Here is a 19,371-nt window from a genome sequence, read left to right on the forward strand (position 1 = left end):
GAAAACAACCAAACCCTTTTGTTTTGCATGAAGGGGGTGAAAAAAACCTGTATATAAAGAATTGCACTGACTCTGCAAACAGCTACTGCATAAGGAAGAGAGAGTGGCGGTCAGCTCTGGGGTCACGCTGATCGTCATTTTAAAACCTACAGTGCCACTGTCATTTCAGAAATTCAGAAGCCTGGGGAAGCTGTTGAAGACACCAAATATTTCCCCATATGGATAAAAAATACATTATTAAAAAAAAACCAGCAGTGTGAGAGAACAGGCAAAGTCAGGGTGGTTTACCTGAAATCATGAGAATTTGGAGTTCAGATAAAATGAGATACAGGTTGGTCTCTGATCCTTGAGCTTAGCTGATCTGCACTTGTCATGGGACTGGGAAGTATACAGGGACCTTTTACATCACTTCTATACACGCACTATGTGGGAATGTCCTCAGGATTACTGCAGCTCGTACCACCCTGAGAACAGCTTCCAGGGTAGGAGTTACCATCATCTAAACCCAGTACTTCAATACAGACCTGCCTCAGGGCTGCCTTGAGCCCGATGCTGCCTATGAGAGGTGCTGACACACACCTGTCAATCGCAGGTATCTGTTCACCCCATTCCCAGCTTTCCCCAGACCAGGAGACTACTCAGCTGCTGCGTGAAGGTGCCAGCCCTTCTCCCACTGGTGCTGAGGGTACAGCCTATAGCTTTAATCTGGAATGAAAATGCTACTAATGCTACAAAGGATCTTTTAATTTCCCAACATCTCATTCTGAAGACAAATTTTATCAGTGTTTGTTCAGCTGAAACACTTCACCAGTGGGTGGGCTTGAAGTGTCTGAATATAGGCGTCTAGAGGTATTTTAAAAGCTTGTGATCAGCTACGGTACCTGCAGGGCTGGCAGGTAAAACATAGGACTTACAGGAGACCCACGTGCTCTTTTACAGACAGATGGAGCTAATGTGGGACACGTGGAGGCATTGTAGTGTATCACAGCATCTTGTATCGTGCCAGACGCGTATGGGTAGGCAACTCGACTGCCTCCTATGTGAATCAACCAGATGTTTGCAGAGAATCTGCTTCCAGCTTCCTTTGCTACTGAAAACTGAGCCACAAATGCATTTTATGCATTTCAGAAAACTGTCCAACAGGAGTGCTGGGAAAGGTAATCCCTGCTTATTTTATGTAGAAAATCACAGACAGCCTACTTGTACCTCTGCACATGGGCCTTATTCTAGTGGGAGGTCACTAGAAAGGTCCCCATGACTCCAGCCACCGTGGCCTTGAGCAGCTGAGCAACCTCAGCCATGACCTGCTCAAGTCTCCGTGCACCCCCAACATCATCCATTCAGCCCATGCATATGGCAGTGATAAGCATCTGATGGGCCACATGACAGACTAGAGAATCGGACAGCAAACCTCACCCCACTGTGTGTCACATAGCCCACCAGCCCTAACACACGCCATTGCAAGCCAAGTTCTTTACCTGATGAAAGGAAGGCTCTCTTAATCAGATAAACAGCACAGTAAGTGCTGTGGCCCTCAGCTGTGAACATTAGTGCTCAACATGCCAGGTGGCTTAAGCTGCAAGCGGGTCATCTCCTGTGCTGTGTAGCCTTCAGGCATGCTTCCATGTTCTTAATTCTCCTGATGAATTTGGAGACATTTGTTTCCAAAGACCAAGTTTTCCAGCAATTAGTAACATAAAATATCACACATTACGAACTCTATCTGCCCAACTACAGCCAAGACTGACAATGCTTAGATATCCCTATAAAGCCACTTTTGAAAGGCTGGGGAAAAGCACGTTAGAAAACTGCATGCCATACTGCTTATATACCACCACTTTGACCACCAGTATAAATGACTAGACAAACCTCAGGTTATTTGCAAACCGAGCTGAAGAGCAAGTAGAAAAATAGATAGATTATAAGCATTCATACAGAACCTTTAATTAGAGAGAAGAACATGGCTGGCTGCGTAGGAACGTCATATCTTCACACGGTGCAAACCAACGCAGCTCCATTATGGAATGACACCAGTGTGTGCCAATGACGCTTTGGTCCAGGTATGTATACAAGGATGTCTGCCTTTACCATGGAAACACAACACCTAAGCGAGGGACCACACCAGCAGCTTAACAGCAACTGTATTAATACTTGACAGGGCAGGAAAGAAAAATGAAAACAATTGCTCTAATTGAAACTACGGGGGGGGGTGTAAGTAGGGCAGAATGCACAGTAATTACCTGATTTGGAGTAGAGCCAGAACACCAACGCTAACGCTCCTGCTCTATGGGACTGCGAAGGAGCCTAAGTAAACAGGATTTTGGTTTCCCATCTTTGGCTAAAATGGTTCTTTACACAGAAATGGAGAACTGTGTAAAAAGACATGGTGCGTACCCCAGTTTGAGGAATGGAGCGGGGCTGCAAGCTGAGGATCTGAGTTCCCACCCAGACTTGTACCAAACAGCAAATTGATGCGGTGCTCCCTTGGGAGAGATGCTTCTTGCTTGGGCAGCGCATCTGCGCATGGGTACAGCCTCGTCCAGCTACGGACACGAAACGCCAGGTTACTGCAAATGAAATCAAGGCTCTGTTCACATGAGTGTTATCATGAGCCTTTTGGGTGTCCTCAGGCTGGAGGTGCTCCCAGCTCCCTCTCCCACCGCTCCGCAGCAACCACCTCCACCTCGCTCCCCTCCCTGCAGTCCACTTGCCACGTGCCCACCCCCGATACCTTCCCCAAAGCCATCGCCAGCACCCCCCGCACCCTGGTTCTCACTCCCCACCGCATTCTCTCCACACCGGCCGCAGAGAGAGGCAAACCTGCACTGAAAGCTGTCCAGGGACCAGTTCCTACAAAGATCACTTCCCACACTGCCGTGGATTCCCAGACGTGGGGCACATAAGGAGCACGAAGACAACAGTTAACAGCAAAATGAGGCTCCACTGGTAGCACGGCACCGGGGGATAACCTGGCCCAGTGTGACCCAAGAGTCCACTCCAAGTATCAGCTGAGAACCAGCTACAGTGTCTACGGGAAAGCTAGATGAAGTCCAGGGGGAACGGAACTCCTTTCCTGAGGAAAAGCTGCTGGGCAATGGCTTACCCAGCAATCTCCAGTTGTGGGCCAACAAGCATGTCTTAGTCATACAACTGAGGAACAACTTCAGGCATCTGCCCCATCATCAGTCGTTGCTTCACGACCGTGCCAGCCCTGCCAGCAAGTCGTAACCGCAGCCAGCTGCTGAGCCGGCGTGACAGAGCTGCAAGTCCTGCACGCTACCAACACCCACGTCTGAACCTGTGACCCACAGGTTCTGCAGACCATCACAAATCCCCCGAGACATACAGTTCCCCACGGCCTCGCAGGTTGTTTTTAGTTAGACAAATTCAAATGGCTGCCACAAAAGCTTAATCTCTTTCCAGCCACACTCATGCTGAGTGTCAATAGGAAAAAGTCTCATGAATACGCTTGATAATTACAGAGCTGTGGCTGTAGCAAAGAACAAAGTATAATGCAGGCTTGAATACTCAGGAAATTGACTGCTGATATGTTTCCATTCATTGTTTTGTTCTCTGTTCTCAGTGTTATATTAAAATCTCCTACTAAGAATGAGCTTTCTTGTTTAATGGAACTTGTCAGTTAGAGGAAATCTGCTTGAGCTGTTTGATCTATTCTTTAAAATAATATTAATTGCAAATTTAGCACAAGTCCCTATCTTAGTTAGCAAATCAGTGGAAAACTGAAGCTGATATTTTTCAAACTTTTTTTGTTACCCACCAAAACCCATGGCCCATCACTTTCTAACTCGAAGGCATTCAGCATCCCTTTGCTCCAACTATTCAGTCCTGGCTGTTCATTAGATATGTTGATTGATCATACCAAGTCACCTGATGTTGTTTTCCTGATTCTGTTAGTGAAAAGTGATCGTACTGAATAGGAAACAGTAAACACGGTGTGAATCTCTGGTCATGAGAAAATTCATGAAACTTTGCAGTTTGTGAGCATTTTCACAAAATCCTGACAACCTTATCAACTTAGTCAAGTGTGACCTCACATCTATAGGAAATCACAGTCAGTGCTTCTGTCTGCCTCTGCGTTAATGGAACTAGCTGTCTATTTTGATTCCACGTGACTTGTAATTAAATACTGAATTTGCATGTTTGCTATTCATCCCGATTCCCAGCATGTGCACTCACAATAACAAATCTTAACTTCAGGCTCTGAAGCTGATGTACAGCTGAGTCTGGATTTCCGAAGTCCCACAGTTCAATGATATTTACATCTGGAGGTTTCATTTGGTTTCTTGCAGGCATAAAAGAGCCATTTACAAAAATCAGATGCAGTGGCCAGTTTAGACTCTGTGTAAGTCTGTGAGATTATTTCAATTTGCTGGTTCTGAACCTTCAGCAAAAATCTGCAAAAATAGGTTGCATTGGGTGGCTCACAGAAACAGTATTTCTTTTGTCAATGTCTTCCTGCTTCCAATTATATCAGAATGACCAAAGAAAGGGGAAACAGCTGATTCCGGGGTTCATATAATTAGACATAATACGCTCTATCATCCTCAGTACTCGATGTTTTTCTTCAGGCAATCTCAAAGACTTTCAGAAGCGTTCAGAAACCACTGTTCATGTTGGCATGATCACAAGTGCTGTCGCTTTTAGGCATTTGACGTAACAGACTGAGAAGTGGTGGCATCAGCCCCCTCCTCAAGAGGCAGCAGCAGCCGCTCTGCACGCAGACCCCCAGTACCTTCCCCTCCCCTCCATCGTAAAGACGCTGGCAGGTACCAGGAGATGCCTCCCTTGCCTGGTGACAGCAGCTTTGATTATACTTGGGCTCATCCACATAATTCGCTTCACTTAGGGCTTGCTAAAAACATCGCCTCAGTGCTGCACAGCTCCGCCAGCCCTGCGGCACTGCCGGCACGGGGCAGGAGCAGCAAGGTGGCCCCGCAGAGGTGCCTTCGCGATGGGCTGTGCCTCTGCCACCGTCATGCTGTCGGGGGAGCCTGAGCTCCCTACCTACGTACCGCTTCTGGATATGTAGCGTCCTCCTCCGCCCCATCTCCCCTGCTCCTGACTAATTCAGGCAGCTCCAGTCATAGGGAATTCCTCTAAAATAAAATCCCTTCTCCGCGCCCCCCCCCCCCCCCCCCCCCCCGATCCCTTCTAAAAACAAAGGCAGAATTGTTCAAAACAACTCAGGGGAAGAAATCCAAATAGGAGGTGACCTCCTTCCAGCCCTCGGTGCTGGGGGCCGAGGTGTGTGTGTCCGTACCGCCTCCCCAAGCTCCCAGGGTCATTCCAGCACCTTTGCCTCATTCCCTCCTGGAGCGCCGCCCTCCCGCGCTGCCTCCCACGCGGCTCGTGTTTTCCTGCGGCCCATGAAGAGCTCTCTGTTCCCCCGCATGAGTCATGCCCACGGGCTGCGGGCCAGCGACATCAGCCCCTCGCAGCCCGCAGGGGCCGAGCACACCGCCTGCCCCTCGCCGCTTCTTTGGAGCTTTGTGCCGCGTGTAACGGCCAGGACTGTTGGTCTGGGAGGGTGAGGAGCTGCGAGCGCAGCGGGACGAGGCTGATGGCTTCAGCAGGCCTGCTGGGGGGGATGCCATCCAGCGAGCTGGAGGAGGAGCAGCCGTGGCAGTCCCGTTTTTCACGCCTGCTAGCAGGCAAACCCTTGCCCGGCATCCCGGAGCGGTGCCGCATGCTGACGCCTTGCCAGCTGTCACTACCTGCGCCAGCCGCCCTGGGACACCAGCACATGCTGCAAACACCTCTTTATTTGACGGTGTTGGCACTTCATCTGAGACTGGCACAGAGAGGGTACGGCTGGTTTGCAAGACTGCTTTAAGACTACAGTAAGAGTTCTTTATGAGCTTAAAATTACCATTTTGCAATACTGGCAAACATTCCCTTTTCCAGGAAAGCTGCTTTGTAGTACAGCAGGGAAGTTACCCCTCCAGTGTTGCAAGCTACGCCAGCAGCAGTGCAGTCCTGTAGCTCTGACCTGAGGCTGCTGCAGGTATTTTGGTCAAGGGATTGAATGACTTTATGACCTTGATGGATGCACAGTCAGCTCAAGAGCGCTCAGCTGTGCAAACAAAATGTTGCCACCTCAGTGATAAGAGGGGAGGGTGCCCATGCCAGGGCAGAGGAGGGGAGATGGAAGGATGCAGCAGATAACGATGACCTGGGGAGACTGCTCCAGCCCCAGGCTTGCCGTTCTGGGGAGATAGGCACCCCACGTGCTTCAAGCCAGACCCCTTCCCTCCGTCTCGGGAGCAGCCAGCCTGGTTTGCCAGGGCTTCGCTATAAGCAAAGTGTGTAATGAAGCATTTTTCTACACATTTGCTTCTGCTAATGTTGCTACAGGTTAAAGCTGTCCCAGAGTGGTTTCCTCACCTATGGACTTCAACTACAGCAGCAAAGCCCTCTCCCTGTCTAGTGGGGAAGGGTGCCAGGTAAGCTTCCTCATTCTAACATTGCTCTTAAATGTCACTAAGGCGATTACACATGGGCACAAACCAGACTTCTCAGTTCCAGTGCAAGGAGAGTTCTGCTTTTGCTCTGAATCATTGATCTGAGCTCACTATTTTGGCCCTGTTTGAGTGTCAGATGACAACTCTGACCTGTAGTTTCGCTGTAGATTTGACTGAACCGCCATGAAAAGGTCAACTACGTTTATGAGATTCCAGCACAAGAGATGGGAAACACCCAATGACTGCTACTGCTTTCTGAGGCCTTTTTTGTCCATCAGACTTCAGCATCCTGAACCCAAATCCTTCCCCCAGTTTGTCCTCCAGCCCTGGCTACATGGTCTGTAGACAAATAACAGCCCCGCTTTTTTATTTCCTTCTGGAGGCACAGCGGCTGTTCTGTTTTGCTGCTGAATGAAGCAATGTTTTACCGGCTATGGTTTACTGATTTGCAGATTTTGGTGGCGACGCTGTCACAGAGTTCCCACCATCAGCCCCTGCCAGCATCTCCCCCCACCACAGAACACTCGGACCTTTCAGCTGGGCCAGTGCAGTTCTTCCCGGGGGCCATGCTGATTAGGAAACTGATCTGGTTGAAATAAATTGCAAAAACAAAAAAACACACAAGAAAGAAGACAAAATCCTTCCTATTTAACAGGATGTTCTGCTCATGGTCTTTAACCCCCATCAGCTCCTGATGCGGCTCACTGCAGAGTCACACAAAGAGTTATTTGGCACAACTGGGAGACAGCTGAGCTGGAGCAAAACGGTGGGAAAACAAGTCTGGGATAGAAGCACCTCAAGGTAATATAACCACTAAAGCTTCCTTGTCCTCAAACCATGGCCAGGGTTTCTTATCTTGGACTGACATTATCCACGAGATCACCATAACTTTCCAGTAAACAGCCAATTCATTTCACAATTTATACATAATTACACACCCCTCACATACCAGAGAATTAGCTCTACAGGCTCCTTTAGGGCCTTAAAAGGATCACTTAGGCTTCAGTTTTCATTTTTAAATGAATACAAGCATTCAGCTGAGCTGTAAACTATTAAAGCAAGACACCACTTCAGTGATAAACAAAATATTTTCCTAATAATTCACTTAATTGTCCCATTCATGGACCTATGCCTTTGGAATAGGACATGCTTTGCGATTCCAAATAACACAAATAATAACAACAGCACATTCCATTTTACTGAACGAAACAGTGATATACCAAAAGGCTCGTGATACATTATCATCGGCTGTGCAGGATGTGGGTGGGAAGCAGGAGGCTGCAAGAAGAGACAGATAGAACGGCTCCTACATGCGACTTTTTCCTCTACACTGCTATTTGCCTTTTGCTCAAGAAGTGCAGCAAATACATTAACACCCGCATGAAAAATGAGCTGAGGTAATTCCATCTATGAGCATGTGATCGGTCCCACTGCCACAAATGTTTTCCCTCTAGGTCTGTATCTGACATAGACTGACTCACGCTGCAGCCGTGTACGTCACTACTACCCGGCAGCATCAGGCTATCATTTGTTTCCTTTTGGAACGGGATGTTCTATAATAGCTCCAACTCCCACTCGACAGTTTATGAAATTGCAGTTCTTCCATACACCTCCTTTGTTCCTGAGCAGCAAGGAGTTTTCAGTTTGTTTCTAAGGTGCTAAAACAGGAGTGCGGAGTGGCCTGAGCTCAGGGATGCCTCACCCGAAATCTAACAGGATGTGTTCTTTTAATGGGATGAAGGTGTGATGGTTCCCAGTGTGCTGTAGAGTTTGTTCTTCAGGGAGACAAACGAGGGTACAGCGCAGAACTGTTGCTTCTAGGGTTGCTGCTTGAAGTACAGCCCCACGTCTCATTCACAGGGCTCCTTCTCCCGCAGCCAGGGAGACACTGTCACATAAATGGAAGGTGAAGCTCTGGACGTGCTGATGGAGCCGTCAAAGCAGACCCAGCTCTGCTTCAGAGTGCCTCACCACGATGCTCAAATAGGCAACACTTGCTTTTCAACACTGGCCAGTTTGATCCTCTGCTCCTAAAACGCTAATCTACATCTGTGTCCTAGTCTGGATCAGCTGTGTGCTTCCAATGTGAATCCCTGACTTACTGTGGTTCGGTTCATACCGTGGCACAATTTCAGAGCTCAGTCTACAGGACTAAGCTAGTGCCATACTCAGGGTAAAAACCCTGAGCGTCAATAGCATAGACATGGAGTTCTCAGCACCAACTGGTTTGTTGTGGTTTGGTGCTCCTGTTAGACCAAACTACCTGCTACTACTGCTTGCTACTAGCCTTTTAAAGCCAAAAGTCCTGGAGTTGTTGGACCCCAACACACAATCGTAAAAGGAGGAACTGATGTGGTTCTAGGGGTGCAGTGGAAGAGAGGAGGCTGCAGTCCCCCAGAGATTCCTGCTCGTGTAAAGACCAAGTTCATCAGGATACGCCCGTAAAGCTGCCAAGTTTCCTGCTGGGAACATCTTCACAGGCAGCTGATACAAAAGGACAGAACGAAGGAAGCAGAGAGCCAAAGAATGAAAGGATGCAAAAGATGATGGCATTTCTCCTGCTTACTTTTGGGATGCTGCTATGATTTAAAGCAGGCTAACATGGATTTCTCTTCATACTGGGTGCACAGTAAAATGGATGCATTGCTATGCAGAATCCAGTGTCTCCTGCTCCAAGTGCTGCTCCCCTATTTATCAAAGAGCTATAACCAAATGGAGATCTTCTATTACTTCCTAAGGGTGCAGCCATTCTTAATGAGGAGGTCAGTGCCAACTTCAAGCATGGTAAAAAGAGTATTCCTATCATTCTTCAGAAAAAATATTATCACTTACTGCCTGTCACTGGGAATAAAATGGGAAGCTTAAAGATGATCTGGAATTAATTTGGAAAAGCAAATCTTATATTTGCAAATTGCGCATAACCTTTTTCTGAGAAACAGAAAAGTCCCTGAGGCTAGTGCATGCAAGAGGATGCCCTAAGAGACTCTGAAGATGTTTATTCTGACCTCCTGGACCTTTGTCCAATGTACATTCATTGGGGTTAAATAAATAAGCATTAACAAACCCAAAGCTCCAGACCTTCCGATGTCCTGCATTGAGCCAAGACATTAAGTGAAGAGGCTTAAGTCACATTTATATTTCCTTTGACCTACAGATTGAGCCCAGGTCAGTCCATCCCAATTACTGAGTGAAAAGACCTTTATGGCTGCACTACCTTGCATTCAGTAGCCCGAGAAATCTTTAGAAACCACTGTAAAGGCAGCTCATCACAGCCTGGCATTCCCTGCTCACTGCAGCCACCTCCACACGCAGCACAGGCTGGGGAGGGCAATCAGCACTCCAGCCCTGACTTCAGTTTCACAACAGCCCCCAGAAACCCTCCTGGCAGTGTCTGGCCAGCTTCAGGCAACGCTGCACTGCAGGGATAACATTTGCTTAGGCTCTCTGTGCCGGCCCTCAAGCTTTGGCAGCCGTCAGGATAAAAGACAATCTATAAATGCAAGTCATTATAATCTTACAGATATCACCTATAACTTTACCTGGACTTACCTGGGTTGGAGGGCAGTGTTTCTCTTGACATTCAAAACGAACGCGTGCACTAAAGAATACGAGGCTTCTCGTACACAGGGTATTGTTCTGGATTTCGTATTTCTTCGGGGTTGTCTTGGCAACGAAGAGGGTTTGCCGCTAGAGGTGTGTGAAACACTGGGCAACAAAAAGCAAAATGACTCCCACTTGTTTCATTCCATCACCCAGTTAAACCAGACTCATTTTCAACCTGCCGGGATATTGTTGGTGTGCTGTGTGTCAGGAGGGACAGCACTAACCAGCACAGACACCTCTGTCCCCCCCCCCAGCACTGTGGTTTTGAAAATTGCAAAAAAATGACATTTTTCATTGGAAATGGTGTCTATCCAGACATCCTTACAAGCTCTGTTCCCTTTCTCCCTTCAACCACCTCCTTCAGGAGTAGTTCCCTGGAAGGCAATGAAACTGGTTATGGATGGTTTTAAGCAAAATTTGTTTTGTTTTGAATTTTTTTTAGTTTCAGTTACAGAAATTTTAAGTGATTTAAGTGAAGTCAATAGGTTTACTGTGGACTGATACCAATATAACCAAGTTTGCCAATTTTCCCCAATCTAAACAAGTCTTTCCTTCTGAAGAGAAGAGATGCTGGAGAGCTAATGCTACCCCTGGCTAGCACGCCAGTGGAAATGCCTGATGTGCCTATCTGGCTCAGCTTCTTCCATGGACAACAGACCATTATTCGTCATGGATGAGGTCCAGGAATTATTCTGGAAAGTTTTTAAAGCATCTTTGGAGGCAGTTTCACATTGCTTATTAATGTTATTTGCCTTTATTTTTACTTACTGAAGGCATTAAAAAAATTAACCCAAACAGCTGTTCAGATTCCTCTATTTTTATACAGCAAAAGGAAAAAAAAATCTGAACAGCTGTGTCAGTAAAACACAAACCAGGTGGCCTCCCTAAGGCAAAGTTTGTATGAAATCTGTAAGATAATGTTTTTATTATCTGAGTTATTGTATTTCTTTTTTATTACTTTTCTCTTGTGGATTCTTAAAGTGGTATTGGCCACTTGTTTCTTATCTTCATCCTCTTCCCTCAGTGTTTGAGCTGCACCACTACTCAACACAGAAATTATGGCGAATCAGCCATCAGGGGTGAAAATCACCCTTTTCAGCACAATCTTCCTGAATCTATTTTGAAGACTTGAATGAGATTTAAGGCTGGGTAAGAAGCAGTTTTACAAATCTGGCCTTTCTATGGGAGGAAATTCAGGCCATGGCACTGAACATCTACCTAGGAATGTGCAAGGGCTGCCCACGAAATGCTGGCAGAGGGAATTTGTTTTCCATGTTGTATAACTTAAGTCACCTGAGATGCACAGTTTTGTTCCAGTTCCTTGACAAGGTAGCTGGATCATCCTCAAGCAGAGGCTAATGACTCATGGTTACACAATAGGCTGAAAGAACAGTTGTTTTGTACTCCAGTGTGTGAAACACTGGGGATTTGTAAGCTGTTAGCCAAATTCTCAGCTGAGCAGCGCTGAAATCTATATAGCCAGATGGATTTACACCACAGTTGCCCCATTGCTGTCATCTCAGAGCATATCCCTACTTACACAGGCTCACGAAGAACTTCCCTTACTGAGGTTTTGAATTCCTCAAGCAGCTTCCCATCTTGCATGGAGCAAGCTTTAGCCTTCAAAGCTCTGATGCTCTTGCTAGCACAGCCTTGCCATGAGAGGCTCCCAGCCACCTGCTCCAGGGCACCACACTCCATCCGTGCTCCATCACACCATGGTCCAACCCTAAGCCTTGCCCAGCCACCCAGGGCTTATCTGCTAAGTCCCTTCCATAGAAACCCTCCTAAGAGTCTGCTTCCATTGCTATAAGAGAGTGCTGATTTATGGGTACGTTTTCCATACTGTTTATTGACATTTTTTCCCTGACTTCTGTCCTTGGTTATCAACTCTGTAGAACAAAGCGAAAGCACTGAAGTGCCTGAAAATCACCAGCCGCATTGCAGGTGTTAAAGCAAATTATATTCATAATAAGAACAGCAATGATAATTGTAGTAATAATTGAATCATTTGTTGCTGTTATTATTCTTTCTCCTATTCCTACAATATTTGACAAATGCAGTCTCTAAACAGTTCCTGAACCTGAAGAAACATTTTCAGGTGACACAGAGTGCAAAGAAAAGAGAAAACCATTTGATATTATTACAAACATATATAACTCGTATTGTACATATTATTATACAGTGATTTTATATTATTTTCCTGAACTTTCTAATTTTAAAGTTGCTTTTCAACTTATAACAGTAGCTAAATACCTGACATTTGTTTATATACCAGTAGAATTTTTTCTTCTTTTTTTTTTAAAAAAAAAAGAAAATATGCAAAAAAGTCTGTACATGAGAAGGACCATCTTCCAGGGGAAACACAGCAGAACCATCACAGTCTAAAAGAGAATTTCATTCTCCTCTAAATCATTCCCTTTTGTATGTTTTCTTCATATGTAGTAGTTGGATGTGATTCCCTCTGTATGTACCAAGCCTGTGTTATTACAATTCCAGTATGATATATGTTTATTTTGAGTCTAACAAGATAATGAATCAGAAAATAGCATTGCACTTTATATTATTTATTTATTTATTGTCTTAGGATGAAATTTACCTGGGTCCAGAGAAAAAAATGAGGCTGTTACAGCCCTTTGTTTCATAGAAGTTATTTTCCTCTCAATGCCTATGCCCTGTGGACAGAAATTTATGTCACTGGTAGTGAATGAGAATTCTCCCATTCTCTCACTGCCTCTAGGTATGATTTCTATACCTTTCCTCATGCTTCCAATTTTGTATCCATGAATACTTGAAAACATGAAATATAATACCAACAATCACAAATCGATAAAGTCAGTAGTGTGTAGGGAATATTTTTTGTTCCTATTCAATCCTCTTGTAATTAAAGAAATCCTACTCAGTGATTTCATGTCTTCTGTGACATTAACATACATCTGATCTTAACCTTTCAGTTGAATTTTAGGGGCTGGTCGGCCATTAGGAAGGACTATTTCGCAGACAATTTCTGGGATGCAGATTTGTAAGATCTCAGTTCTTCTCTGAAGTACGTCACACACCAAGCAATGAAAAACGACTTTAAATGGAATGTGTACTAATAAGTGTAAGTATCAATGTGGAAAATTACATCACAGAATATAACAGCTCAATGTATTTAATAATACAACAGTAATTATCTTTAATAATACTAAAAATACAGTGAAAAACATTAAGAAACCTTTGTGTCCAAACACGTTCTGATTGCTGTATTTGCTAACTTTGCAAGAACTTAAGTCTCAAAGACTTGGGGTCTTTGTGAGATTAGATAGTATTCGTACACACAAAAGGCAGGAGAGAAGTTAAATGAACAAATGGCAAGTTTATCTCATATATGAGAGTTATAAAATCATTAAACAAGTAAAAGTTTATTCAGTTAATTGGCGAAGGCCCAGCAAGGATTTCACAACACTATCAGCAGAGTGTTGAAATATTTAAAAAAAAACAACCCAGCAACCAAATGCTCAGTTTCAGAGAAGCACTCTCATTTAAGAAACACTCTCTTAAGTATTTCTTAGATAACGAACTGTTTATCAGCACATGTGTATGTTCTTCCTGAAATCAAGGTCCATGCAAGATTTTTCCACATACACCAACATTCTCTCCATGTTTTGTGACTTCTCCTTACACAAGCACTAGGAACCCAGGAAAAGTGGAAGTAACAAACATATACAGTCATGAAGAGATATGACATATAAATATCAGTTATATTTACTTAGTGATTTGAGCTAAGATAGAGAGCATCAGAGTGTAATGAGTTAACCAACAGTAACTTCTGTCACTTTTCCTTGTGCACAGGGAAAAGAATCTCTTAAGAATGTGGATGGATAGGAATATGTCAAAGCAGGAGCACAGCGAAAGGTAGCTCATGCAACTGCTGATACAGTAGAAAATTGGAAAGCTCTGAAATGAAACAAATAAAATTGAGGGGTAACCTATACGAAAACAATGAAAGATGTGCTCTGGACATCCAGTAAAACCCCGGTGTAATTGTATTGATCATGCGGCATCCTTTGGAACAGAATGTTTCTAAATTTCTGCTCCATGATATATCTTTTCTTAGGAATAGTCTGGCTATCTAGGAAATATTTCATCCTACCTTCCAGCACACACAGGAGTTTAAAAACAATGTAAATGTAAATACTTGCTGATGCCAAACTTCATTTGCCAAGAAGAAATGAAGCATTTTGTATCAGGATTACATTATAACCAAGATTAATTTTTGTATTGTCTCTGGCAATTCTTTAACAAGAATACCTCCTGATGAAACACAACACCTAACTTACAAGTTTCGTACATTCAGGGAAACCTCTCTCAACAGCTGACTGACAAACATTCAAACAAAACAAGCTGTACTGTAACCTGCTTTTAATTTAACTGCCAGATACCACAGAGGTAATGTCTTGGGAGATGGCACCAGGTTTTTGAAGGAGCTACCCTTCTTCACCCTGAGTGATAAAGATCTTATGGAAGCCAGAAGTATTTAACAAAACCAGTCGATGAATATACCCCAAATTCTCTTAGGAGAAGGGAAACATCTCACCATCGTAATGTAAAGCAACCATCATCCAGCAAGCACCAGGCCAAGCCTTAAAGTGGTATATCACAGCATGAATTATATTGTCACGTCGCTTGGTGCAATTGCACAGATTGACTGATCACAAACTTGCCTGCACCTTCTGTATCCAGGTCTGCTCTGTTGCTTAGTAAAAGAAAGCAACCTCCATAGAAAAGCAACCACTTTATATAGCTACATTTGTAAATGTAGATTCATCAATATTCAAAACCATCTACTATAAATGCAAAGATTGGTTCTGGGAACAAAACAGGCATCATCAAAACACAAACCTAAGAAGAAATACAAGGGAATAGAAGAAAAGAAAGGACAGCTGACAAGTAGTAAAGAAACAGTGAGAAAATATTTGTGAATATGTTGGATTATTATGAAACAGATCTTCCCTTGCATCCAGTTTTAGTTACTTTTGAGAATAGCTGTGTGACTAAAAATTTGCTTGCGACTGTCATTCTCAAGACATACCATGTGCAAGATTCAGTCCTTGAAAGGAAATAAGCAGGAGTATCGTGCACTGTTTGAGTCTTGTTGACTTCTACCATGGCAAAACTTTTTGATTAGAAGTAAATTTTCCTGACTTTGCATAATGCAGCAGACTCTCCTTCCAACAACAAAGGATACTGAGTCAAATGTAGTTTATAAGGCGTAAGTCATTAAGCATGTCTGAGCTGACCAATCATGCCACGCAAACATGGATTCATCATCACTAAGTGATGTCAAAAAAAACCCCACATCAAGAAAACCAAAAGCTTAAAATTTGGAACAGCACAGAGACTAAAAATCTTCAGTTTCTACACAAGCCATTTGTCCAAACAAAAAACTCTAAACTTGACAAGGAAATTCTGTTGCTAAAAAGTGACATGCTCTGTTATACAATTACATTGCTGGTGTTCCCCTACTCCTCCTGAGTTTCTATCTAGGAAATATTTCCAGAACTTGCTGGTTCAGTTACCTCTTTCAGAGTCTTGGCATTCAGAGGTTCCAGCAACAAAGCCTTGTTATTATAAATACTTCAGCTATAACATTTCTGAGGAAATTAGACTGAGTATCATAATCTCCTGCTGACTCTCACCTAGCAATTTTAAATCCTCTAGTGTGGGAGAAGACTCTGAGGTCAAAACACTAATTTTGTTATTTCATTAAAAGCAAAAGAGGAAAATGAGGATAAAAATTCCAAACCCTGGGAAGGGTAGTCAGGAAACAGCAAGACAAGAGAAGATGAAAACCAGCATTACATTGATGACTCTGGAAAATCCCAAGTCGAAGTACATCACAAATTTTGTTTTGGTACAAAAAGATTATAAACAGTACACTTGGATTGCACAGACTTTTTTTTTTAAAGTTCTTTTAACCTTTCTCATTCATCCTTGTACTTGAATAACAGCTCATCTTGAGCTTACAGTCATGCAAATTCTCCTCACTCACAGGTAAAGTTACATTCCCTTCCAGAAGATTACTTTTTTGAGTACTGACATCAGCCTTGAATGTCATCTTCTGGCCTTTAAACTTGTCACATGATATCTAGTATTTAGATATTAGCAGGTATCTAGAAATGAGCAGCTTTGACGTGACCAAGGGATTTCATCACCTCACAGAAGTACATGAAATGAATCAGCAGGAGCATGAAAGATGCTTTGTCGCTCTGTCTTGTACTCAGTGTTGCTTTACAGAATGACAAAATATCGAAGATAATGTCCAGCTTCTGGAACAAGCAAATCACAGACTAACTAATACAGAACATTAAAGCCAAAAGTAATTTTCCCTGCCCGCCCCAGAGAACTGTAACAAACCCTATAGAAAAGGCTGAATGAAATCTTGCTGAGTCCTGCATGGAGCCCAGTTGCAAGCCAAGAGTGATGCAAGATTTGCCTGGAGTTTGAACTCAGCCCTCTGCATTGTTCTGAGAGTTCACCATTAAAAGAAGAATAAATGTTAGCAATAAAAAGTCCAAGAGAATGAACATCTGAGAGCCCAGTCTAAAGATCTACAAGGGATCTTATAAATGTATAGTAAACATCCTCACTGATGGATTCCCCAGAGGAGCAAAATTCTACATTACCCACAAAGCACATTTTTTACAAACTGTTTCTGTCTGGATACAAAGAAGTGAAGCAGAGCATTTAACATATAACTTGTAAAAATCAAAGTTTAAAGCCAAGGAAAACAACCAAGATTAGAGCTGCTCAACCAAATCATAGCTCCCTTCACGTAGTTTCTTTTTATTCTTATAATTTGTCGATGAACCAGCAAATGAGACTCTTAACTGTCAGTACTGTTAGATCTCATGGCTTTGGGTGCACAAAGATAAATTAAAGAGTACGGGCTTAAATCACATCAACACTACAGGCAACTGCTGTGGGTTTTACCACCCAGTGTGTTGGTAAAGGATTAGGGTGTTTGCTGTCGATTCGTGCTCTGCTGCCCTAAGCTTTGAAGAATGCAGTAGGTCATGGCAATTTTTGTTGGCTCGGGTCCCTCATACATGGGCCGTGTGTGACCAAGAGTAGCTTCTCATGAACACAGCAGAAAGTCAAAAAGTCGAGCGTGCTCTGCCAAAAAGCCCCTGGGAGGCAGGGTTTGTTGGCATATCCCTACCTTCAAGCAAGCAGCCAGCGGGGGTGCATCTTAGTTATTCAGTTCCAGGCAGACACGGCATAGGTCTCTTCTAAGACAGACTCTGAAAGCAAAATTAGAGAAGATATGACTGGTTAAAAACAGAATATATGACTGATAAACACAAAAGGGGAAGACAGGAGAAAGACACGTACCAAAGAAAAGGCACAAACAGAACAGGAATATTGCTCTGTTACCAACAGCATTTGCACATACAGAATACACACATACAGGATTCTGTTCCTCCTTCTGGCATTCAGCCTTTGGTGGTGAAACAGCTGATGCTCTAGGCTACTGCGGTCCATCCCTTTTCCAGCTGGTCAGCTACCAGCTGAGGGACCCCCTTATGCACCACACAGATCTGGCAACAAGGGCTTGTGAGTTGAGTTTACGCCTGCACAGAGGTACTCGAGGTAGCCTTTAGCTGCTGAAATTCCTGCTGCCCTCACGTCTACTCCTTATCCTCTCCTAGGTCACAGCAGAAAAGGATGTGGGTGAACCACAGCTAGCCTGGTGATGGACTACCTCTTGGGATCCATCATGTTATGACCCTTTGATTCTGGAGCTGTAGTGAGATAATATTTGGGAAAAGGAAAAGAAAACATGCATCTAAGAAAAAATCTGGCATAAACCACATAGAACAGCTAAAGAAAAAGCAGCGACAACGAACAAGCTCTGCAGTCAAGGAAAGGGTAAAATCTTAGTCCTACTGAAGTCAGTGGGATGCTTGCCAGAAAGCTGTAGACAGCTTGTTTTATCCAGGATTTTTAATTAGTGATTAAATGATTCAATGGCAAGTTGGCTGTTTTAAGAAGGAAAAAAAATATCATAGAACAGCTCCAGCATGCCTCTCCCTGCCCCGCCTACCCCTTGGGAGGTACAGATCATATACAGCTTTTTTATGGGAGACTTGACAGGTATTTCATTGAACCTTAGTTGAAATCTGTAGTTTCCCAGGCCCTGCCTCCTTCCCCAGTTTGGGGATGGAGATAGGAAACACCTGCTAATGACACCGGAGGCACAGCAAACAGCAAAAGTCATGTGTCAGCAGAAAGCACACTGGAAGCCTGGCCTCTCCGGTACAGACACAGACTATCTGATGGTGGATAGTATATATGAAGAAATAGGATTCTGCATTTACTTAATTGACATACATCTGAATGGATCTGAATTATTCTGGAGTGACACACCCATAAATAAATAAGGCATCTTGCCACCTTAAGGCGTAAGTCACTTTGTTAAAAGCCCCAAGACCCAAATCATCTATTCACACCCCACACTTCTCTTATTCTGCTCGATTTTTCTGCTTTTCTCAGTCTCCTTCTGCTTTTCCTTCTCCAAAGTACATTGGTTTCTATGGAAACAAAACACGTCATCGGAATGGACAGAACTTGGTGACATCCCCAAGTGCAGGCAGAAAATGCAATTTAAATAAGCATTTTGCAATTTCTAACATGAGCCCAGGAAAGCGGCAGGCGATTATCCCATGCACGTGTGTGTACATGTGTTTGCGTGGGCAGCTGCCCGTGTGCCACACACTCCCTCTCGCCACGCGATTTACACACATGCAATGCCAACGGCTCCCCGGGACAGCGAGCAGCAGAAGGCTCAGCAGAATCCATCCCATCCTATTCTGTTTTAATATAGCTGAAAATTGCTTTGACAGCTGAATAGCTTCTTTGTTTATAACTCGTTCTTAGCTGACTCTGCTGCATTATGTAGCTTTGTAAAGAGATTACTTTGTCAAGAACTGAACATATATGGTCTGAGCATGAACAATTCAGCATGATGAACTGCATTCATTTTATATGACGTATGGGGCTGCAGTCCTGCTGTCTTTAATGTGTCTGGTTTTCTCTGGGCTTCATTTTCTGATCTTAAATGTTTTTTAAATTTTCTTGGGGTCTTTGGGATTATCATCTTTACTGTTTCCTGGACAGATGCAGAGAATTTTCAGTATGTCAGATCTCAATATATTTTGTATCTTGCCCTAAATTTGGTTGTACCCAACCAAGTTTTTGGCTGCATATAACAGGAGATCATCATTATCCAGTTAGCTAATTA

The 19,371-nt window shown here is 43.8% G+C and overlaps 1 protein-coding gene across 8 annotated transcripts in view; it reads right to left on the reverse strand.

Moving 5' to 3' along the window:
* SLC6A6 (solute carrier family 6 member 6) overlaps positions 1–19,371 on the reverse strand; it is a 121,383-nt gene that overhangs the window by 84,858 nt on the left and 17,154 nt on the right. For 4 of the 8 annotated variants that reach the window (XM_055804976.1, XM_055804978.1, XM_055804972.1 and 1 more), the window contains exons 2-4: positions 17,290–17,371; positions 12,685–12,760; positions 10,032–10,187 (exon numbers count right to left, since the gene is read on the reverse strand). In XM_055804976.1, the coding sequence (XP_055660951.1) occupies positions 10,032–10,062 (31 nt within the window). In that variant the 5' untranslated portion in view covers positions 10,063–10,187; positions 12,685–12,760; positions 17,290–17,371. The remainder of the gene's footprint in view (positions 1–10,031; positions 10,188–12,684; positions 12,761–17,289; positions 17,372–19,371) is intronic. The other 4 variants (XM_055804980.1, XM_055804979.1, XM_055804973.1 and 1 more) reach the window with 1 other exon arrangement.

Source organism: Falco peregrinus, chromosome 5 (assembly GCF_023634155.1).
Source record: "Falco peregrinus isolate bFalPer1 chromosome 5, bFalPer1.pri, whole genome shotgun sequence".
Lineage (NCBI taxonomy): Eukaryota > Metazoa > Chordata > Aves > Falconiformes > Falconidae > Falco > Falco peregrinus.